This window comes from Urocampus carinirostris, chromosome 1 (genome assembly GCF_059441175.1).
Source record: "Urocampus carinirostris isolate Australia breed hairy pipefish chromosome 1, RoL_Ucar_1.0, whole genome shotgun sequence".
Lineage (NCBI taxonomy): Eukaryota > Metazoa > Chordata > Actinopteri > Syngnathiformes > Syngnathidae > Urocampus > Urocampus carinirostris.
Window position 1 is genome coordinate 37,946,606 of NC_142349.1, and position 24,585 is coordinate 37,971,190.

The 24,585-nt window shown below is 38.2% G+C and overlaps 2 protein-coding genes and 1 long non-coding RNA gene across 6 annotated transcripts in view; 2 read left to right on the top strand and 1 right to left on the bottom strand.

Moving 5' to 3' along the window:
• Positions 1-2,298: 2,298 nt before the first annotated feature.
• On the bottom strand, positions 2,299-17,002 carry vps4b (vacuolar protein sorting 4 homolog B). Of its 4 annotated transcripts, XM_088338094.1 has the most exons (13): positions 16,669-17,002; positions 12,926-13,037; positions 11,865-11,965; positions 8,303-8,414; positions 8,078-8,222; positions 7,935-7,993; positions 7,010-7,129; positions 6,764-6,920; positions 6,502-6,650; positions 3,972-4,053; positions 3,675-3,894; positions 3,457-3,597; positions 2,299-3,377 (listed from the first exon to the last, which is right to left on the bottom strand). In XM_088338094.1, the coding sequence occupies exons 1-13, from the start codon at positions 16,687-16,689 to the stop codon at positions 3,276-3,278; spliced, it is 1,521 nt and encodes a 506-aa protein (XP_088194220.1). In that variant the 5' UTR covers positions 16,690-17,002; the 3' UTR covers positions 2,299-3,275. The 4 variants fall into 4 exon arrangements, with proteins under 4 accessions (XP_088194220.1, XP_088194229.1, XP_088194240.1 ...); XM_088338103.1 differs by lacking the exon at positions 12,926-13,037 and having other exon boundaries at positions 16,669-17,000; XM_088338114.1 differs by lacking the exons at positions 11,865-11,965; positions 12,926-13,037; positions 16,669-17,002 and adding an exon at positions 9,601-9,828.
• LOC148374573 (uncharacterized) lies at positions 9,607-19,932 on the top strand. The gene is made up of 4 exons (XR_015850720.1): positions 9,607-9,998; positions 13,215-13,310; positions 16,468-16,545; positions 16,637-19,932. It is a non-coding gene; the product is annotated as an uncharacterized LOC148374573 (long non-coding RNA).
• Positions 19,933-21,779: 1,847 nt separating this feature from the next.
• The window catches only part of LOC148374574 (laminin subunit alpha-3-like), a 107,768-nt gene continuing 104,962 nt past the window's right edge, over positions 21,780-24,585 (top strand). The window contains exons 1-2 of the mRNA XM_088338082.1: positions 21,780-22,199; positions 24,202-24,354. Of these exons, the coding sequence (XP_088194208.1) occupies positions 21,906-22,199; positions 24,202-24,354 (447 nt within the window). The 5' untranslated portion in view covers positions 21,780-21,905. The remainder of the gene's footprint in view (positions 22,200-24,201; positions 24,355-24,585) is intronic.

Consider the following 24,585-nt stretch of genomic DNA (forward strand, 5'->3'; position numbering starts at 1 on the left):
GGAATTTGCCCAATTTTATCTCATCTCATTAGCTGCACCGCTTATCCTCAGTAGGGTCGCGGGGGTGCTGGAGCCCATCCCAGCAATCATCGGGCAGTGGGCAGGGGACACCCTGAACTGGTTGCCAGCCAATCGCAGGGCACACGGGGACAGACAGCTCACTCGCTCAGTCACACCTAGGGACAATTTGGACCGGCCAATTCACCTGAAATGCATGTCTTTGGAAATCTGGGAGGAAACCGGAGTGCCCGGAGGAAACCCACGCAAGCACGGGGAGTACATACAAACTCGGCACAGTAAGGCCAGGAGCTGGATTTGAACCCACGCAGGAGGTTCCCACAACCTTGGAACTGTGCGGCACACGCGCTAATTACTGCGTCACCGTGCTGCCCCCAATTTTATCTTTCCCCAAAAAATCAGGCCACGATTCAGTATTTTTTCTATCTTCAGACGAGGAACTGTAATAGTCATCCATATCAGTAGGTGGCAGTAGATTTTTAGATACTTTTTATATACTAATTACCTGCTCATAAGGTAGCACGGTACATTTAATAACTTAATTTGTTTAACAGAGTGGTTTAAGATTGCACTGCAAAAAATAAAAAGCCCATAATTATTTTTAAGTATTATTTTAATCTTTTTATAAACTAATTACCTTCTTATGAGGTAGTACAGTGAAATATTTGACATAACTTCATTTTCAAACATTTTCGACAGACTGTGTGCCTTTGGAACTTTTTTTTTTATAAATAAAAGTGTACCTTGGTTCAAAAAGGGTTGAAAAACACTGCTATATACAAATAAATTAGGTTTATAGGTACTGTGGGTAAGAAACTCACCTGAACATGGTGCTTATTTTACTGAAAAAAAACAACGTCCATACTGGTGCTGGGAGAATGACCACACATACACACATAAAAACAATAAGCTTGGCTGATCTTTTGTTACATTTGATCCAATGCAGCTAAAATGAAGACTAATATGTGTTGATAACAAAGTCATGTTATTGGGTGGTAAAATGGTTGTTGAACATAACCACTGTAAAACATACTCTAACAGTAATACATTAGAGGCTACACACTAACTGCTATGGTGCAAGAGGAGAAGGGAAGGGGGCGAGTGCAGTGCTAGGAATCAGTGTTTTGGTTTTACTGTTTTTTTTAAATTTATTTTAAGGTATATATTGACCACAATTTCTGCTTTAAATTGCACAATCATTTGATTTTCTTTCTATGCATCACAAATAAAATAAATCAACAAAAAAATACATAACCCACTTTTTAAAATGTTATGGACAAATTTTTTTTTGAGTTAAATCTTTGAATATTATAAACATTCCGAATGTGCAAATTATATCACGGCCAAATTCAAACACTTTTTAAGGACTTTTAAAGCCAATTTTTAAAATCTGTATAGTACCATTCCAAGACATTCAGTGTGAATCAAATATTTTGCAGATCCACAAATATACAAATCTGTGATACACATATGTGATTTTTAATCTTGGATTATCAAGACATTTGATATTTAGATATTGAATAGTGAATTATTTGTAGGTCTTGAACGATACATGTGTATATACTTTTGAGAAAAATCTTCCCCTATATAAGTGTTAGGTATAATGAAGGTAATACATATTTTACATTATTAGTTGCAGGAAGTTCTTCCCATAAAAAAACACTACTGGGAAATGCTACCATGTTTTGCACACTTGATAATTCTTGCACTATTACAAACTTTATAGTGCCCTGTTTAGGTGTAGCATGCACCTGTCCTCTTGGGTGTGATGACACTTCATAGGACAATGCCATACAAACTAACGCCAACTGCCATCAATCATGAGGGAAGAAATGCAACGGCAAAGCAGACACAAAAGAGCAGTGTCGGCATATTTTTTAAGCAGACTTGTTATGAAACATGGCAACAATTTCAAGCATTTAAAAGTGCTTCACCCAAAACTCCAGCATTTTTCAACCCTTAAAAACACCATGTAAAAACGCAAGCATTTTAAAGGATTTCGAGGACCTGTATGAACTCCGTATACAATATGCTTAAGAATGTGCACCTCGTGTAGAAGTTTTACATGTCATTACTATTTTTCTTTCTACTTGGTTTTCTGTTTTTTTTTCACAGAATGTTCTGTTTTCTTAAATGGATAACTTTGTAGTGTTTAAATGTTTCATGCCAATTTTGTTTGCAAGGATGCAATACTCAATTAAAAAAAGCCTTAAAACAAAAACTAGGCAGAATTATCAAATACATTTGACGACTCAGTGAATTTGAAATGTACAATAAACATTGAGGATAAATGTATTTATATTTTATTTACATTTCAGAAATGAAAAAATGGGATACAACAAGTAAAAATTGACCTCAGAGACATTTTTTATGATAGTATAATGTAAAGACAAATTACCCCTCAAACGAAAAATGGCGGTAGTTTACAACAGTGTAAAGTAAGTTGTAAAAGTGGTGCCAACGCACTACTTTGATGTTTAAGCGCTATGACAAATTGAGACATACCCTTACAAAAATAAACAGCTTCTCTAGAAGGCACAGTGTCATGTTGAGTTGAAGATTTATCTGGTGCATGTACAAAGACTCCAATTTGAGGATTTACGGTCAAAATTCACAACCTTGGTTCAACTCTATATAAAGCTTATTTCAGCAGTTATTAACCACTGTCAAAACAATGACAGGTCCATTTGGGGGTAATTAAATAAATTGCAGTTATGTGACCAAAAGTTGCGGAATTCCCGTTTCAAATAATGCTGGTCTGGCACCTTTGGTGATCCATTCACTGCATATATCTGTGTGAGTAAACAATCCCCATCTATGCTCAAGTATAGCTCTTAGAATGTCTCATTAAGTCTAAAATTATATAAACAGCTAATAAGAATTCCAATGATGCTTCACTTCTCTCAGCCTATGTATGATACCAGAAAATACAGTATAACATACTTTTCACTTATACAAAACAGAGAAGAAGGGACATTTATTGGTTGACGCCAAGAACTACGTGAATGCAAAACCCATGTCCAAAGAAGCAGCCAGGGTATTTACCAGCTTTTAGAAGTCCAAACCCTTCTTCAATTTGTCATTAGGCTTTCATTTATTTTACTTGGGGATAAATGTGTGTCCAAAGTAATTTCCAACTGTCAGAAAGAGCACAGCTATCTTGCTCTGATTAAGATAAAATGGGAGGAGGAAAACACACTGTATATAGAAACTTACAATTCTTTTGCTTTGGTTTGGCCTGCTTAAAATAATTCTAACTAGCCTTCTTGTCCAAAGTCCTCTGTGAATTTTTTCAGTTTTCCCAAATCCTGTTCATTGACGGTGGGCTTGGTGTTGGCCAACGACCTCAGCATGTCAGCCTTTAAAGACCAAATCACAGACAAGCTTGATTTAAGCACAAACATGAGTAAACATAACACTGTCTTGTAGCGGACTCACCATGCAAACAGTGGGTTCCAGAAGCTTCTCTCCGGGGACGTCAATCCAAGTCATCTCAATTGCGTTTGGATCGCCAGGCGAGCAAGGCGTCAAGAGGTCTTGTTCAATTATTTGTGGATTTGATCTTGATGGTCCATTTACCTTGGGAAGAAAGTATGTTCATACAATGAAAACATAATCTTGTCATAAATAGGACATGCTCCATCAAACAAACATACCCTTTTGAAGTGGGTTGCTGCCTGGACCTTCCTGACAGGCTGCATGAGCGCATCTCTCACAATGATACTGATATCCGCGCCCGAGTAGCCGTCCGTTTTCTTGCCCAATGTGACAAAGTCTGAGTCGGTGAGACTGTTGGGGGTGGATCCCAGGTTGAGCTTGAACATGAAGGCACGAGCGTGTTCTTCAGGCAGCGGAATGTAGATCCTCTTCTCAAATCTAACAGGGTTTAAAATAAACATGGGTGAGTGCACAATTGTTTGCACTTCTCAGATTAGACAATTTGTAACCAGTACCTTCTTCTAATGGCAGAGTCAAGGGTCCAAGGGATGTTTGTTGCACCGAGTACCAGCACACCCTCGTTATCATTTCCAACACCTGAAAAAGGAGTGCAGTATCTTGTATGTATTGTTAAAAATTACTATTATATGCATTTAATACACATTACTTTTGGTAACTAACTTTTTAGGGAAAGACCAAGTGTGCTTGTTTATTTTAACAACATGAAAGCAAACAAGAATGGCATCAAGTGTAAGCATTGTAAACCTGACTTCCATTTATAGTGCTGCAGTTGCATTTTTTCTGCCCCATGTGATCCAGTTAGCAATCTATTGGTAACATTTTACTGAGTGATGGAAAGACAGGGTGGAAAGCTGTGAAGAGTCTAAAGTAAAGTTAAAAGTTGGCTAGAAGCTAAAATAGACAGTGAAAATGAAGTGTGTGATACCTTTTTTTTTAAATAAGAAAAGTGTCTTTTTATCTGAAAATTAATATATGTCAACTTAGAATTCTTATGTTTTGTCTTATTTGTTTCTGTAAGGCAGTGGTTAGCATACAGTGGAACCTCGCTAGTTCGCGGTTCCACTTTCGCGGGTTCAGAGCTTCGCGGGTCTAAAAAAAATACGTATTCAAAAATTAAAAATATCAAAAAATATCAAAAAATTAATAATCATGAAAAATATTAAATTAAAATTATAAATTACATTATTTTACAAAATTTGAAAACACAAAGAAATGCACGTATACGCTAAGCATCACGGGCATAAATGCAAGCTGATTGGCCAGCACTCGCTGAATACTCGACTCCCCATTGGCCCATTCACTACAGTAGCCCAAGCTTCTCCCGATGCCCATCAGTCCACGCTTATCTCGTATACAGTACGCTTCTCGCCATAGATCGCGGTTAGTTAGTCTTTGTCTGACGGTAATCTTTTAAGTGTAAAAGTTTTGTGAAGCCCTTCGTGATGCCTCCCAAACGCTCTTTATCCCTTGGTGCATCTAGTCAACCGAAAAAAAAAAAAAAAAAGTGAAAGATGTTAACAATTAACGAAAAAGTGAGTTTATTGGACAAGTTGATAGCAGGAAATAGCTATGGGAGCGTAGCCCGACAATATGGCCTTAATGAATCCACGGTACAGTACATAGAGAAGGAAGAAAAGAACACCCGCAAAACTGCTGCAATATCTTTCACGAAAGATGCCAAAATGGTTGTAAACACCCAGAATAAGACTATAATGTGAATGGAAAATGCACTGGTTATTTGGATCCATGATTGTAGGGCGAAGAAAATCAGCCTGGATGCAAACATAATCCGAAATAAAGCTAAATCTTTGTTTGATGCTATGGTGCCTGAGGGTGGTGACGACGACAACGTTCAAGATGAAGAAGACAACGGCGACGAAGATGATCCTCTGCCCGGTACCTCAAGCCAGACTAGCCCGCGACGACCACGTACGACTTTCATTGCCAGCAAGGGCTGGTTTGATAAGTTTAAGAGGCGAGTCGGATTTAAGAGTGTGTCGTTGTATGGCGAGGCAGCCTCTGCAGACGAAGCAGCAGTGAGGCATTATGTTGAGGATGTGTTTCCGGAAATAATAGAAGAAAATGGCTATGTCCCGGAGCAAGTCTTTAATATGGATGAAACAGGCCTTTTTCTGGAAGAGGATGCCGTCCCGAACATTTCTTTTCAAGGACAAACTTATTGCAAGAGGTAAGTTAAATGTTGTTTTATTGTTTAACACAAAAATATCTCTCTCTCTCTCACACATATGGTGTACTGTATACAGGGGGGTATACTGTATACGTGTTTTTAAGCATTTTTGAAGGGGCGCTGTTACTTCGCCGATTTTCAGTTTTGGCGGGTGGTCTCAGTCCCCATTAACCGCGATAACAGAGACTTCACTGTATTTGCCTAACACGCGAAAGGTCTTGATTTGAAACAGAGTGGAAACATGTTGGCCTGGGGAGAGATGGGCGCCACCAGGCTGTAATTGCCTGAGACACACCACAGGAAATGGTCCTACAACTCGCATGGTTAAGGGAACCAACCAACCACCATCTTATTTAAGTTAATTTCATATCACAGGTGTGTAAATTGCAGTGCGTATTGATGAGTGAGATCGCTTCAAAAAATGTAAGGGATGAGCATTGCGTGAAATGGAATTTTCTTATTTGCTTTTTTTTAAATCCAAGGTCCTTTTGTGTGACGTTTCAGAAAACGTATTAAATGTCAAAGGGGTCCTTAAATGGGAAGAATTAGTTGGCCATTTATAACAGTATTGTCGGCAGACGTGAAAGTGTGCCAACGTATTCATGTATTTCTTTCACATATACACTTCAGTGTTTTATCCCCCGTAAACAAAAAAAAGTGCAGCGTTCTGAAATCATTTAGTGACCACATGAGAGGAAAACCATTTCCTAACTAAAGCAGAAACTATTAGTGGCAACAAAAGATCCAGGTTGGTTGGAATGAGTTTCAAAACAATATACATTTCGCTTTACATAAATCATTATTTTTCAACAAGGCATTTGTATTATTTATATTACCTTGCATCTGCACAAGGAACTCTGTTTTGATACGTCGTGCTGCCTCACTTTCGTTCTCGCTTCTGGAGCCGCAGAGGGAGTCAATCTCATCAATGAAGATAATGGAGGGCTTATGTTCCCTTGCAAGTTCAAATAGATTCTTGACTAACCTGAGTTAAAGGGATAACTCAGTCAAGATGTGAATGTAGCACTGGGTGTTTTTTTTTCATACCCAGGTGTTTTTCTTACTCCAGTCTTAGTGCTTTCTCTAGGCAGAACTTACTTTTCACTTTCTCCCAACCATTTGGATACAAGGTCAGAAGAAGACACCGAAAGGAAGGTTGAGTTGTTTGCTTCTGTGGCAACTGCTTTAGCGAGATAAGACTTTCCAGTGCCTGGAGGTCCAAAGAGCAAGATTCCCCTCCATGGTGTTCTCTTTCCTAAATTGCAGAAAACATTCACTGGAGCTTAATTGGCTAATTGAAATGACAAAAAAAATCTTGTCTGCTAACGGAATTGGACACTGTACCTGTAAATAAGTGAGGAAACTTGATCGGAAGAATCACAGCTTCTTTTAGGGCCTCCTTTGCACCCTCTAAACCGGCAACATCAGCCCACTTAATGTTTGGCTTCTCCATTACAATTGCACCTGTTACAAAAAGCAAAATATAAATAAAATCCATCACTAACATTGTTTTGATGTTATAAACAGTAGCTGTTGAGAATATTTGGTACAGTACTAAAATAAAAATAACAAATATAAAAAGCAGATTGGACACTGACCCATTGTCCAATCTGCTTGGATTAAAATTTTGAAATAAACATTAGGCAGGCCATTCGAGACATGAACAGACACAAAACAAATCTTAAAGACTTAATTTGTAAGTATTGATAAGATTAGCTCAGTATTTACACATTGTTAACATTATAGAGTAACTTCCTGAACATCTGGTTCCAGGTGACATTACAAACAATACCAATAGACATCTCGTACATTGTCTTAGTCCTTGAATTGTCTTTTTTTTGTCATTGATAACATAGTAGTGGAACTTGTATGTAACAAGATTAGAAATGACATTCTAAGGTAAACATGTAATAAAGACTTTACAGAGAAAAATAAGGCAAAAGACTGCCAGGATAAATAAACATGTTGTACAACAAATATTTGAGGAAAAAGCCTCCACAGACAATGACTTCCCTTCCATGACAGCATATCAGTCATAAAACGATTTAAATTACCAAATCTCTTAAAGGCTATTTCTATACACCCGACCACAATAGTGTAATTTTTTAAACACAAATCTGTATGTGTTAAAAGATTGTTAATATGCTACATCAGAAAATATATGCTTAACTATGTTGGTACTTGAGCCTCAAATCAATTGTTAGACATTATTTATTTGGGAAAGAAAAACTAAATCAACAGACTGCGACACAGTATGGAAACAACATACCTGAGAGTTGATTTTGCATTTTCTTTTTCTCTGGATCATCGCCGTCATCGCTATCATTCCTAAAACACACAAAACAACAGAATGAATAATCAGAAGGCTGACCTGAATGGGTCCATACATACATGCCCTACCAACAAACTCACCCTTTGTCATCGGACTCTTTGACAGGTTTAGAAGGTGGAGCCTTCTCTTTCTTTCTGAGATACTCCTTTAATTTCTCTGCCCGGTCCAAATATTCGCCACATTTTGCACGGATGCTCTGTTTAGCTTTCTCACCTTGTGCTTCATCTGCAAACGGTTTGGAGAACATCAGGCAAAATTCTACAAACCACATTTTTTTTTATATGAGTGAGTGACGTGGGGCTTACATTTGATCACGTGGAGGAAGTACTGTATAGCAGCCTGGTAGTTTCGCAGAGCGTCCTCATAATTCTGAGCCTTATCCTCTTGCGCCGCCTTGCTGGCAAGATCGATGGCTTTCTATGAACAACAACAAACAAATAACTGTTTATTTACACATGACAACAAGAAGGCTACCCTTGTTTTTGTTTGTTCACTTTTCAACGAAAGTTACCAAAAGCATCATCGTCGTGTTTACTTGAAAGACTATCAAGACAAATCTGGAGTAGAGTGCGGCGATCTTAACCTTTGATGTGAGGGGTTTTGTAGAGGTTTATTGTTCTATATTCTTTATTATCCGTTATAATAATAATAATAATAATACACTACAAGGCCAAGAGGTTGAGTCAAGGTCCTAGCCACAGGGCCAAGCAGCGATCAGTGCGAAAGCACCTTTCCCGGAGGTACTGCAGTACCGGGTCGATGCGTGGAGTGGACAGAACAAGCTCTTATTCCATGTTTAACATAGACTGACTTCGAATAATTTGGGCATTTGTTGCTGAGCTACAAACGGTGCACATCCCTTTTGATAATGTTTTTACGCACGGGGGTTTGATGACACTTAGTGACGTTTTAGAACACACATGCAGACAAATTGTTAACTCTGACCTTGTTCTGTTATTCTTCTGTTTGAAGTGCTACGCTAATAGAGATGATTTGACTGAAATATGCCAAGTGCCCATTACATTAGTCGGGACTCCAGTCATACCTGACGTGACGCATAGAAGGGCACATAGTGGCTCCGTGTGACGACGTCAAGGTAGGAGTGCCACCACCTGACTACGGTGAATACTTCCTCCTGGCTTGTTTTTCTTAATCGTACGATTGAAGCTTTTTTATATAACAGCAAGTCGCCGATGGACAAAAAGGTCCATTTTAAATGTTACAAAATAACAGACTCACGGCACAGGCCAAACACATTATGCTAACATAGTTAGCAGCGATATCAACTCGAGTTTACGGTAGTAATTTACTGCCAGATACAACGTTTCGAAATATCACACCATAGACTTCCTTATTGGGCGTAAAATCATTTTGTCATGGCCAAATTAGTTTGTCAACAGACAACTCTCCACCAATAACGTCAAAAGTAGCAACGGCTATGATGGCTAATTAGCATTTAGCCTTATATTCGTTTTTAGACCTTTACACGGAGCTTTTTAATTAGTAAAAACGAAAGAAACAAACATATATAACTTTAACTCTTGAACGAAGTTAAATTACTCCCAAATTAATCTGGCATATTTTAGTCTGAGCATCCACTTACCTGTAAATTATTGTTGGTAGACATCGGGCCCGATCAAACGTTTAACTATCTAAACAATCGAAATACTTTTTTAAAACACTCTTCCTTTTAAACAAACTTTTAAAGTAAAGCTGTCAGCATATAAATGCAAGAAGATCTTTTGCTTGTTTTTTCGTTTCTGTAATCGTCCTCGGCTTGTTTCGAGGACGGAACTTCCGCATTGAAAAGCGTCTACTTGCGGATTGGGAATGTAATGACGTCATGACGTAACTGTCCACGTCATTCGACTTATTTTGAAACCCGTTTATTTTTTTCTGAAATATATTTTTGGTTTTGTGGCCACATTAACGACTGCAAACTTTTTTTTTCTCAGATTAATTTATTCCAGCCTCTAGTGGAAGACTTGGAGCTGAAAAATTGTAAGCCAATGACACACTCAACTATAAGAAATACACTACTGTATGTATCTACATCACCGACATTTCTGGGTATGTCGACCTAATTAATCTAAATTAGTGGTAGCTAGGCTACTCTTGTTAAAGTATTTTTTATTACATTTATTTATGTTGTGCAAATATACTCTATATCTCCTTCTTACTAAGGATGATTAATGACACAATTGTTTTCAACCCAACAATAAAACCAGTATAAGCGTTGGACTTGAAGTCAGCGAAGCAGATTTTAAGCCTGCATTTAGAAAAAAAAACCTCTCCCCCACTCCCACAACGTAATAGGTTACACCCATACATTGTCCTTAAACGTAACACTAAAAGTGTATGACATTAATCGATATTGTGTATTCTCCAGATTTGTATTTTTGTATAAAAAGACACAAGAAAGTGGCTAATACTGCCATTTGCTATCAATAATAACACCGTAACATACTGGATTGTTAGCCATCTACACGATGTTGATTGAATTTTCCCCACCATCACACTTACTTATTTCATTTGTCAAAATAGTCTTCATTTTACCGATCTGTACATGACATGATGTGAAAAATAAAGAGAAACTCAGAAGAAGTAAAGCGAACCAAGCTCAAACCTACTGATTGCTAGCAATATTTTCATAGGTTTTTTTCTGTACTGCAAATAAAACAAACACAAATGTCATGAATCCTGGATTTATAACAAATCAACTGAAATATTGAAATTATTTTATTGTTTTTAATCTTGCTGAATAATGAAAACCCAAATGCCCCTTCCCAAAATATAGTATAATAACAATCAATAGTAGTGGGATGTGCACCATAATCAGCAAAATTCGAATTAAAAGGCTTGGAAAATTTCAGTTGATTTGTAATGAACCGTTTTTGATTTGTAATTGCATTACAGGAAGTATATAACTTAAGAATATTAGTATTATCCGAGGCTATATATATATATATATATATATATATATATATATATATATATATATAGAAAAACAAGGAAAAATAACTATGATGTGTTCTTTATGAAATTGAAACACCACACTTCATGATGTAAATATACTTCAGTATCCCAATCTATTTAACACAGGTCTGCATCCTAAAATAAACAAAAAGAAAATTGCTTTAGTCACCAATGTTTATTAGGTCTATTATTAAGAAAGATGTTTTTTACATGTTTCAATGTAATGTGTGACTTAACAAATAAAAACTTGAGTGATCTTCCTTCCATCCAAAAGAAGCCTCCTCCCTATTGTGCATTTTACCTGAATATTTTAGATGATCATAAGCCATCCCACCATGAATCAAATACTTTTTAAAATAATTGAGAGCATTGTCGGACACCAAATTCCCGTCAGCCAGTATTTGATCCAGTCCAAAAATATCCCAGTCTGCCCTATCCCTGGACCATCAGTCTGCTCAGAAAAACCCTGAAGTATAGCCAGTCCCTGAAAGATCCTTACATGTGTTGAGCAGTTTCAAAGCCATTGGATTTTGAAAAGCATTTGTAAAAAAATACACATCTCTTAGAACTAATTAAGGTTAATTTTCTGACTTAGTACATCAGGTTTAACAAATTCAATCTTAAAAACAACACGTAAATTAAAATCGGACATACTGTATGTGGCTACATGGAACTAATTAAGGTTAATTTTCTGACTTAGTACATCAGGTTTAACAAATTCAATCTTAAAAACAACACGTAAATTAAAATCGGACATACTGTATGTGGCTACATGGCTGGTATTTCGGCATGTACATAAATTGAAGTAAAATATTTATGCCATCTTTGGTTATTTTTCAGATGCAGACCAGTGTCTTTTTTATTGCACAATAAACAGAATTCTTTATCAACCTCTTTATATTCTAGGTACTCCTGTAGCTCTTCGGCTCTGTCCATGTACTCCTTACATTTGTCTCTGATTTTCTGATTGCCACATTTACCCTGAGGTTCACCTGCCAGAAGGAAAGACATAATGTTCATTAACATTAGATTGAAACGCGAATCGTTTGTTTCATCTATGAATTTAACACAATATAGCTGCAATACGCATAAAACATTGTCACACTTATACATCTGATTACGTCACAAAAACAAGCAGAAAAAAGGAAAAGAAAGCATTTTGCTGTGCTTTCCCGGTACCAGTAGCCATTTTTCACAGGTTTGCCGTTCCTGCGACAAACATTTTTTTTAGAGTGACACATACAGGTTTGTGTATTGTTTGTGTGGACCAGGGATGTCCAAACTTGTCAGAAAGCGGCCCAGATTTGGTAAGCTGAAAATGTGTGAGGGACGACTATTCAGACAGGCATTATAATGACAGTCTTTAAAAAAAAAAATACCCTCTTTGAAAGGTTTGGAGTTCTTTGGGATCAGGCTTGCAACATTGTAGTTTGCGTTTGTAACATTTTCATTTGACATGCAGGGTCTCGTGAAAAAGTGCTGCTGAGCTGTTAAAACACCTTCCAGTTGCTTCACCTTTACACAAGGTTCATTTCCAGATTTTTATAGTCAGCATGTTTTGTCTGGAAGTGCCTCCTGATATTATATCATTTGAAAACAGCCACAGTCTCTTGGCAAATTTGGCAGACGTAGTTGTTTTGGATTTTGGTGAAAAAAATACTCAAATTTCCACTTGTCCTGGACACTGCGGCCACACAGAGTGAACTTTCTTTTTTTTTTAAATTTTATTTACTGTCACCATACCTTGGACATGCCTGGTGATGTGTTGAATTTACTCAATGATATTCTGTCTTGTCAAGTGGTTAAACATAATAAAATCACATGAAGATGGTGCAAAATAACACGCATGACACGTTAGGGCAAAATCGGCAATGCAGAGCTGTTTCCAATATTAAGTTGGCAACTCACTAGGCGATATCACATACACTGGGAGCCCTGTCATAATGACTTACGCTTTAAAATGTGAAGAAAGTACTTGACTGCGTGTTTGTAGGAACTAAGGGCTTCTTCATAGTTTCCTGCCTGGTCCTCTTGCGCGGCCTTTTGTGCTACTGATATTGCTTTCTGGAAGACAGAAATCAAGTCCTTATTCTTTGATTGTCCTTTTGAGCCACAAATGCAAAGCAAATCTTTTGAAGCAGACCTTTAAGCCTAGATTCCTAAGATGATATACACCCCGCCCTATCCCCCTCGACTCATTCCAAACGAGGTGTACCCCGAATCTGTGTTTTGCCTTCACAGCAACAGTCACTGTCCAGCATCTCATTCTCTGTCCCTGTTGATGTTGGACTTATGAACATAACAATAGAGACTACAAGTGCTGCACGTGAAGGAAAGGTGGGTAGAGGAGCCAAAGATTGTACCCGAGTAGAAGTACTGTTACAATATTATTACTCAATTAGAAGCAAAAGTAGTCATCCAAACACTTACTTGAGTAAAAGTAAAAAAGTACTTGGTGAAAAAAATTACTTAAGTCCTGAGTAACTGTAGAAACGTTGTATTTTTCTAAAACAACCAATCATATCATGAAATTATCAAAGTCCATCCAATCAACAAAAAAATACATTTAATTTAAAAGTGGATTAAAATAATCAACATAAATTCAAGTGCTTGAATAAACAATACAATAATAATAGTATAAATTAAATAAATAAATTAAGCACATGTAGCACCAAGTGGCACATTTAAAGCCCTGATACTTATCTTAACAGGCTCTGCAAGCAGAACACGCTAGCCCATGAACTCAAACAAAGGAGAAATTGCATATTGTAGCTGGTGTTTGGCACCCTTTTTGATGTGAGGCCACTAGTGCTCCTACTCTTCTGTGTTTTCATAGTCTATATTGCTAAGCCACATTTTCCTTCTGTTTCATTCGTAAACAACTCTCCCCTGCTGAAGTTGGATATGGTCGCATGAGGGGGCTGCTAGGTTTGATTGGTTAAACGTGGTAGAGGCTGGTGAAGTTCTGCATCAAAATAAATGGGCCTTAGCGGAGACAGACAGACGCGTACTTACGTGGAGTGGATTTATTAGGTAACCAAGTAACGACTTCAATGTTGCCTAATGTAGCGTAAAAGTACCGTTTTTTCTTCACAAATTTACTCAATTAAAAGTAAAACTATAGGGATTTAAAAATACTACTAGAAGTACAAAATTTCCCAAGACTTACTCAAGTAAATGCAACGGAGTAAATGTACTCCGTTTTTACCCACCTCTGATGTGAAGGAAGGGCTGCTTCTATACTGACAAATATTTGATACACACATTAAAAAAACACATCAGACACATGCAAACTAAGGTATCTAAAAGCATTTCAATAATTAATAAAGCCAAATTTATTTTAAATTATAATGCATTGTATTTATTATATTGTTCTCTAGTTCTGCCATATTTAACATATTGTGCAGAAGTCTGGGGCAATAATTACAAAAGTTCACTACAGCCCCTTTTTATCCTTCAAAAACGTGCAATAAGAACCATACACAGGGTAGGATATCAGGATCATACTAATATTTTATTCATGCCGTCCAAATTATTAAAATTGGATGATTTAGTAAATGTTTTCACTTCACAACGGTTATTTAAGGTCAACAAAAACATAGTGCCAGAAAACATACAAAAATTATTCACTCGGAAAGAGGGAAATTATAACTTGAGGGGCTGTAGTGAATTCAAAATCCCAAAGGTGAGAACAGCCAGGAAAAGTATGTGTGTGTCTGTGTGTTGAGTCAAACTTTGGAATAATTTACAAGATGAGATCAAACAATGTCCAGCTATCCATGTGTTCAAATTTAAATACAAAAATGCATTACTGGTGAAATACAGGGATGAAGAAAATGGGATATGAGGGAGATTAGAAATACTGCGTTTAAAACTATGGTTAACTAGTTGTTATTGTTGCTATTATTATATCGAAACTGTTATTATAAATATTATGTTTATTTTTATTGTTGTTATTATCATTGGGGCCGCAGTCACATTTGGTAACTGGGCGCATTATGGCGTTGAGGGATGGGTATTACGAAGATTAGTGTATAAAATATGTGATTATTGTAATTATTATAATTATTGATATCTGACATGTAATAAGTATATCCATGAGATTTTGTTATATTAGACACAAGAGGAAAGGAGGATTTGAAAAATGTATTTAATAGGGAAGATAAATAAGCATCTGCTTCTGACTACCCCTTTTATTTTGTTGTTGACTCATTGTTTTTGTCCCGTTTTATTTTAATGTTCGAAATAAAGTTTTCATTCATTCATACAAAAAAAGTGGTAGGACTTAATTTGACAATGCAAAACAATCAAGTTAAAGTAAAACTCGCTCACTCACCCATATGTCTGCCAGTTAAGAAGCTTGGAAGAGTCTACAGTAATTCACCCTAATTCACCGACATTGGCAATTAAACCACTTCCAATTGAGTTGTTGTTTTCTGTTCAGCCTTCGTGATCTTAAATGACATGGTAGTCCCTTTTAATTTTGTATTATTTTTCTCTCATCATTGAACGGAGGGCCAACAGAAATAACACTCCCATTTTTTTTCCTTGGAACACCCTTATTGACACATCAAGCTACCTTTGCATGGTTTCATTTGCGATCAGTGTTAAAAAAGTGTACTTCTTTAAAAGGTTCACGGATCCTTTTAACCACTTTGGTCAACAAGGCACCACTTCTTGATGTATGTCTTGGGTAAAAAACAACCTAATAATTCATTTTGTGATTATTTTTCCTTATCGGTCATACAAATTAATGCCAATTTTTACAGACCAATCATTGCCCATGAAAACGTTGCCCCCGATGATACCTCATGATTTGGCCAGAATACTTTTTCTTACCCGCCACTGATTAGGGTATCAAAATTGGCAGGAGCCAAGCTACTTCAGCCCACAAAGGGCATCAGTGCCGTACAAATACATTTTGTGGGTAGTAATATTGCGATTTCCGATGCATCCAATGCTAAGTAAAAGTGGTCAGCGATTATGTCATTCAGGATTATTTGTTGACTGATCAATTGTTCCTTTAATATGGTAATATATTCCCATAAAGCCTCGTGTATGATGCTCAACCAAACTTTTTTGGGGGTAAAAAAGTGCATGTGAATGCAGATAAATACGTTATAAGCGAAAGATAAAGCAACATTTTATTCTGTGCGGCCCAGTTCCAAACGGCCCCCGGGCTGGTGGTTGCCCACCACTGGCATCCAGTACTAGTCTTTTGATATATATATATTTTTTTTTCGACAATCATCAGCAAGACTGATTAATATCGCCTTCCCCATCACAGAGTATTTGTAATGGGTTTCGATCTACCTCCTTCACAAAATTTTGGTAAAGTACCGTAGTTATTTCACCGCTATTTAGGATCAGGGCTTTTTAGGGTGGTTCGTGTGGAAAATCTACGAAGTGATTTGGGTAGGTCAACAAAAAAGCACTAGCTTAGCTTATGATTATTATTATTATAGATGTGGTCATACCTGATTTTGTTTACCAGGTGCAGAATGACACCAACATAAAGAGGCTGGATTAGGTGGACCTTAAACCTTAGTTTAGGAAGTACCGTACGAGTACAGTTAAGTCAACTAAAGTCCTCAAACCTCTTCAATTTAACAAATCCTCGATTTGTAATTCAAATGAACATTACGATTCGTATATACTTTCAGACACTGCAAGGACTACGAGTTGTTGATCCTACCTGAAGATTTGTGGGCTCCATGTCGGAGTAGAGGAACACAATTGTTTTCTGAATTTGCAAAACTTAAGGACCTAAAGTTTAGGTCCTCGTTGGTGAACGTGTGACACAGACGTGCCACACGCCCAACAATGCTGTTCAGCCGGGTGAGTCACGGGTTGTTGTTGTGCGGCTTCCATACACAGATTCGCCTTCTTCTTTCGCTACCAATCATCGGAATTCAATCATCCACAAAACTTGCGTTATTATTTCTCATTCTGTACTTTCTAAATGTAAACAAAACGCATTAGTTCCCAGTGAGGAAATACTGCAAACTCGCTTTCTTTTTGAGTTGATACTACAGTAGAAATTTCAGTCTTGTGTTACGCCCCTTTACAGGAAGTTATACACAACGCCGACGCAAGAGGTCGCTAGGGTACTGCTTTTTTTGACAGTGCTTTTTGTAACGCTTTATTGACCAATGGCAATTTTAAATAGGGTAGAAAAGGACAAAAAGACTTAAGGCACTACTGGTTGCTTTGGCAACGTTTACTTAAAACATTCTCACATTAACGACTTCCATGAGGCAAATAATTCAGCCAAAAAACGTCATGTGTTGATTTGATTAGAGTTCTCTGTCCCCTAATATTGACTCAAAATTAGGCCGTAATATTCAAATAGAACTGATCTTACTAACAGTACTAATTAAAATTATTAATGAAGAACAGAACACCAGTAGAGTACGTCTGACATATCTACAAACCAGCCAAATTGTTGTTGCACTCCGTACACATGTTCCTGGCAAAACAAACGCCCATCTAATTGAAATTATTAATGAAGAACAGAACACCAGTAGAGTACGTCTGACATATCTACAAACCAGCCAAATTGTTGTTGCACTCCGTACACCTGTTCCTGGCAAAACAAACGCCCATCCATTATCTGTACCGCTTTTCCCCACTAGGGCCGCGATTCAGCTGGAGCCCATCCCAGCTAACTTAGAGCAGTGGTCGGGGGACATTCTAAACTGGTTGCCAGCCAGGCGGAGGGCACCCAGAGACATACAACACGCTTGCTCATAGCTAGCGACAATATGGGGCTATCAATTAACCTGCCATGCATGTTTGGTTTTTTGAATGTGGAGGAAACTGGAGTGCCTGGAGGAACATTCATACTCCACACAGAAAGGCTGGTAGCTGGTTTTGAACCCATGACCAAAGAACCGTGCCGCGGTATTCCGTTGCGGTCTCCCATCCAAGTACTAACCCAGGGGTGGCGAACAAGTTTGACACAAAGAGCCAAAATTTTTAACTGTGAGAGTCAAAGAGCCACACCACACACTCACCTGCCATGACAGACTGACACACACAAACACACACAATTAAAAACATATCATTTCACATAACACACTCCTCTCCTAACAATATAAGTATTGTTCTTGTGTTGATTCCAAGGAAAGTGTCCACCCTCAATACACACACAAAAAAAAACCTAAACATGACACAAGGCAAAGAGCCACAGTATATAGAAAATATGACGAGGCAAAGAGCCGCATTCTTATTGGCCAAGAGCCGCATGCGGCTCTAGAGCCACGTGTTCGCCACCCCTGTACTAACCAGAACCGACCCTGCTTAACTTTTGAGGTCGGGCATTCTCAGGGTAACATGGTCATAATCTACAAAACAAACAAACAAATCAAATTACGACTACAAATGGATTTACGAGTTCCAGAATAATTCTAGCATTTTCTTCATTGTAAATTAGCAGCATCCCTGCTTTTCAAGTAAAAAGAGCAACATATGACTCTAGTCGCGATTCACCTTGTTTTCATTTCTGAAATAGTCCTTGTTTACAGGACGAAAACTGTCGAATTTCACATGGGGAAAAATGATTTGATTTCTCTGAGATACATTGTACCTTTTGGGTTACAAAGGTTCTCTATCCTTATTGCTCATTTATTATACTCGCACTCCTCTCTAAACCAATCAGGTTTTTTCCTGTGTTCATGTAGTCTTGTTTAAACCAATCAGATATGTTGTTTCATTCTTGTGTTTTTCAATAAATGAGCCTCTAGCCATTGGGAGGGGGCGTTTTTTTTCCCCTCTGAGCCTATCTTGTAAGCAGACTTAGGGGAAAGCTCAGTGGGACGGACCTCCAATGGAAAGGCTATCAAAAACTTAATTTCTGACTCAGAGTGCGTTCTTTTTTTATCCTCATACAATCTCAAATTTTAACCATGACAGGCACATGTTTGTGTATTGTATTATTGAACTGTACAGCGTTTTTTTTCTTTTTCTGCCAATATTTTATTGTTTCCCTTTGTTTATTAGTGATTGATGTCTCTTGTTTGTGCGTTGTCCAAATGAAAGGCACAAACAAGGTATTAAAATGCTTAAAAATGAAAATGTTTTTGTATACAAAATATATGTTTTTGTTTGAGGGTATCAAAACAATGAGCAGAGCAAACAATTGGAGTGACAACATGGTAAACAGGCCTACAGAGCTTTTGTGCTTCAAGCGCAGTACAGATTTTTATTCGAATTACAGTTGTCTTTGACTCAGGACTCCAGGATAAACATGTCTTAAAGACAACGCTCAAGATAGATAAAAAACTATTTACAGGGTAATGGAGACTGGCTTGAGTTGTAAACTTTCAACACTAAAGCACTTGTGCATCAGAACAATACTGCAATGAAAAAGTAGTATAATGTCATTTAGTAGCAACACAACTCCAAAATAAGTTGATTGATAAATAAGATATGAATACCATGTTTTGTACACAGGCAATGAACGAGTGAGTTTTATGTCTCTGTGATCCCTGTAACTGGTTGGCAACCAGTTCAGGGGTGTTCCCTGCCCACTGCCCAGAGATAGCTGCGATGGGCTCCAGCACCGCTGCGACCCTACTGAGGATAAGCGGTGCAGATAATGAATGGATGGGTGGACAGTTCATGTATTTTTGCCTATTATGACAATCAATGTTTTGTTTTTTGTTTTACCGAATGGAGGTTTTTGTCATGGTCGCCTTGGCGACCGGTCTGCCCCGCCCCCTGGGCACCAGCTGAAGCAGTTCAACTAATCGCGTGTCTGCTATTTAAGGCTGGATTGTGGGCTTTGCGGGTGCTGGCTCATTATATACACATTCCCCGGTCTGTTATGCCTTGTCCTGTTTTAGTTTTAAACATTGTCTGTCTGTTATGCCTTGTCCTGTTTAGTTGAGTTGGAAGAAACAACTGTTTGTTTTGTCATGTCCCAGAGTTTTGGACAACTTTTATTTTGGTGAATAAAAGTTTTGGATCGTTACGCAATTGAGTTCTCCCTTCCTGCCTCCTGCCTCCGTTCCGGTCCGATCACTCCCTCCACTCCACCCCGCCTCGTGACAGTTTTTTGTATCCATTGGGGGCACTAAACATGACACACTGTCCCTTTCAAACATAAAGATTTGATTTTATGCTTATTATGCACATCTTTACTTCAATTAGTATGTAAAGTATAACCGACGCGAGCACAGGGAGAACATGCAAACTCAACACAGGAAGGCTGGTAGACAGTGTGCATCATTTGACCACTACTGTCACTATATTTTGTAGTGCATGCAACCAAAAATGAGTACTCAAAACACAAGGAACAATACAAACTATGGCGACTCAATGTGATCCAACTACATCATTTTTCCTTTATTTTTTTGCAACGTTTCGGTACGTTTTTGGGTAACCCTAGCAGCAAGCTGGCCGACAATTATTATAGTAAGTGAGGCTCATGTTATATTAATGAATGCAATTTTGTCTACCTATTAGTATTTTGGAAAAAATGCACATTTATATGATAGTTAACTTTTTTGTTTTGCTTATTGTTTGAATATTTCTTTCTCCCTCTATGAGGCACTATTAATACCATACACACTGTCCCTATAAGGGACCTTTAGCAGCAGCCGGCCAAAGAAATGTTGACCAGGGTAAGAGGAGTCCTTCATATTGTTCTTATATTATTATTATTATTATTATCATTGATTTAATGTAATATATATTTTTACATTATCATATTGTTATCTGGTTCTACACATACTCACGTTCATTTATACACCAGTCATTACCTCTGGACAGGTCCCAAATTAGGGTAGTGTTCTGCTCAGATGTACAAAAGGGAGTATTCGAGGAGCTGTACGAAATTTTTGTATTTGATTTAATACAATTCCACTTTTTAAAGAATACCTCAAATAATGACCTACATCTTTAAAAGGGTACACTCCGTTTTTCTATTTTGTATGTTTGTGGCTTTTCATTTAGGCACAGCACACAAAAAAACCCAACATAAATCATTAATTAACAAAAGAAAACGATAAATTATTTTGACAAAAAACAGCTGTCCAATACAGTACCTAAATATGCGCCCACAGGGAGTAGGTTGAATTGGAAGCTTTTAAGTGCCCACAACTCTTCCAAACAACAAAAAAACAGAACTTTTCAAAGGAAAATTAGAAAACAAATAAGTTACACTTTAACAGTATGAAATCTCTTGTAGTAATGTTTATTACCATACCAAGTTTATTTATTTAACCATTATTCCATCAATATTTTTAATCAATAAGTTGGAGCACGGCGGGGCAGTGGTTAGCGCTTGTGCGGCACAGTTCATGTCATGGGAACCTCCTGCGTGGGTTCAAATCCAGCTCTAGACTTCCTGTGCGGAGTTTGTATGTGTTCCCCATACTTGCGTGGGTTTCCTCCGGGCACTCCGGTTTCCTCCCACGTTCCAAAAACATGGATTTCAGGTGAATTGGCCGGTCCAAATTGTCCCTAGGTGTGAATGAGCGAATGAGTTGTCTGTCTGTCCCTGTGTGCCCTGCGATTGGCTGGCATCCAGTTGAGGGTGTCCTCTGCCTACTGCCCGGAGATGGCTGGGATGGGCTCCAGCCCCCCTGCGACCCTAATGAGGATAAGCAGTACGGCTAATGAGATGAGATGAGATGAGAAGTTTGATCATTACTTTTAATTGTATGTTTCAAGTACAAAGTATCTGCCAAGATTGCCATATGGTGACAAGAGGACCACACAGCGTGCGACACCTGAGAGCGACAGCGAGCGGAACGCCTCCAAATGACAACAGAAAACGTTTACAATAAAACTTACGTCCCCGGGGCATTTCCTCCTCGCCCTGGCGCACAAAAGGCAGGACTTTGCGATAGTGCTCTGCACAGAAAGACAGTATCGCGTGCAAATGGCGCAACCAACAAGAACGCGGCGCTGCTCTGCGCCCTGCAGATGACCAAACCTGCAATCAGGACTTTAGTCTGGATCATGGGTGGAGAGGTGAATGGAGTTCCCCTCCTTGCTGTTTTGATCTCGGCCATCTTTTGCAGGTGCTCGCGTGCCCAAGAAGCGTTCAATGGACTAACCGGCTTTAGTTTGAGCCCTCCGTATTTCAACCTGGCGAAAGGAGCGAGAATTTCCTCATCGGCGACCTGCGGGAAGGATGAATACGGCACGCCGAGGACTGATTTGTACTGTAAACTTTCCGGGGGACCAACCACTGGATTTTTTGGGCAAACTATTCAGGTGAGATTACGCGTGCAAAAATTGGACCACCACAATTAACTGTAGTAACAGGGACGCCACTCTGAACGTTTCCTGTTGCTCCATAACTGCCAGAAACCCTTGGAATTGCACTCCATTGTATGCGAAGGAAATAGCCTTCAGCAGAAGAAGTGTAAGGGCTCTCCATCACTTGAGGAATTATAGTGGCACCACAAAGAAACTTACACAATGTCAGCATTTGAATTCACTGTACAGAAGAACAATAGGTCAAATTCTTCGTTTTGTGTCACATTGGATCATGTGTATCCCGATAGTTTCCCCCTAAGAATCCATGAATTTGGGTTTATGAAAGGAATGTCAAACTCAGTTTGGCTCTTAGGTTCTACTGCCAGATCCAAACGTCTTTGTTCTGCAGCGTGCTGGGACAATAAAAGAATGTCAAAGTCAAATTTTTGGTTTGTTTGTTAGTTTTATACGTTATCACAGATGTAAAGTGATCTTTTCTAAACACAACACATTTATTCACAAACAAATAAATGTGGGTGGGAGGTGTTCATGTTCGGCATTGAATGTGTTTATTTTTGATAGAAATAACCTCGAGACTTGCTTGTTTTTTTCATATTCTCAGAAAATGATGGCAATCTGGATTAAATAATCCAACAGGCAAGGCCTGGCCCTTGGGCAATTATGTTTGATATGCCTGGTTTATTATCATCTACATGAATTTATGTTCAAGTTATGTAAAGCCTTTATCAGCCTGCATTTACTGTTGTCATTTTAATGTAATATACCATACCTGTCCACCTCAGACAACTGCTCCAATTATTAATGTGTACAACTTCCCATATTAAGAGATAGAAAAACCTTACACAAAACACTGCACTTATTTACTCACAGCACGACAGATTACGCAGAATACTGCTACAATATTTACCGTCTACCATGATGTCATCTGCTACCAGCGACTGAGATGATCCGGATTTGAGCCGAAACGGGCAAACTAAATAGCTCTAACAAAAAACGAAGTTTTGATAAATTATTACAAAAAATCTTTCCCGTACAAAAAAACATGTATCGCATACAAAATTTGAAATGATCAAAAACTGTAAAAATATGGGGAAAACGTACACATTTTCAGGTAAGAATATACTGTACATACAAATTGAAGTAAAGAAGTGCATAATAAGCATAAAATCAAATCTTTATGTTTGAAAGTAAATACAAAGTTAATTAAGGTTACACAAAAGTTAAATTTGCTGGCAAAGGATGCTTATAGTAAAGCTACAGTGTGTGTTATATATCAACTCTGACCTAGATGTCTTTTGGATTTTTGGCTGAATCAGGTCTTGTCCGTTCCTTTTTTGTTACTGATTCGCGCAAAGGGATACCAATTTGATATGCCATTCCATAGTAACAGTTTATCAAGTTACTATTTTTCGATGTTTAAATAGTCTCAGTGAACCACTAAACATCATGCCAGATAGAAATCAAATTTTCTTTGTAAATAACAATGACCCATGATATATTTTTAGAGCCAGTCGGTGGGCTACGAACGTAGTCTTACGATGCTACATAGTTCGGAACTGGATTTAGTAAAAAAAAAAAAAAGAAGACATTTCTAGTCGGTCAACGGTCTAAATCTAGTCCAAAAAGCAGTTAATAGTTTGGTTAGAGTGACCCTTATTGTAGAGAGACTTCCATCCATCCACCCACCCATAATCTGCATCGCTTATCCTCAGTAGGGTCGCGGGGGTGCTGCAGCCCATCCCAGCTATCTTCGGGTAGTGGGCAGGGAACACAGGGTTGCCAGCCAGTCGCAGCGCACACAGAGACAGACAACTCACTCGCTCATTCGCGCCTAGGGACAATTTGGACCGGCCAATTAACCTGACATGCATGTTTTTGGAACGTGGGAGGAAACCGACGCGAGCACAGGGAGAACATGCAAACTCAGCACAGGAAGGCTGGTAGACAGAAAATAATCGTGAAGCACTGTCTTAACCAAATCTTTGACATATCACAGGGCCAGTTCTGCGACTACTGCAACGCGGCTGACCAGAGCAAAGCTCACCCAGTGACCAATGCTATTGATGGGACCGAGCGCTGGTGGCAGAGTCCCCCTCTTGCCAAGGGGTTAGGCTACAATCAGGTGAATGTCACCTTTGACCTTGGACAGGTAAGAACTGCTTCGCAATATTTAGATGTTTTTTTTTCCCGGCTATTTCGCGTGATCAAAATTGATACATTTAACCCATTGCTCTTTCCTTTCTACTAAAAGGGACAGTGTGTAATATCTAGTGCTTCCTAGTGGTACAAAAAACTTTCATACAATAAACAAAAACAAATAATGATTTCAATACTAAATGTAAATAAATTAGCTATCATACCAATGTTAATTTTTATTAAA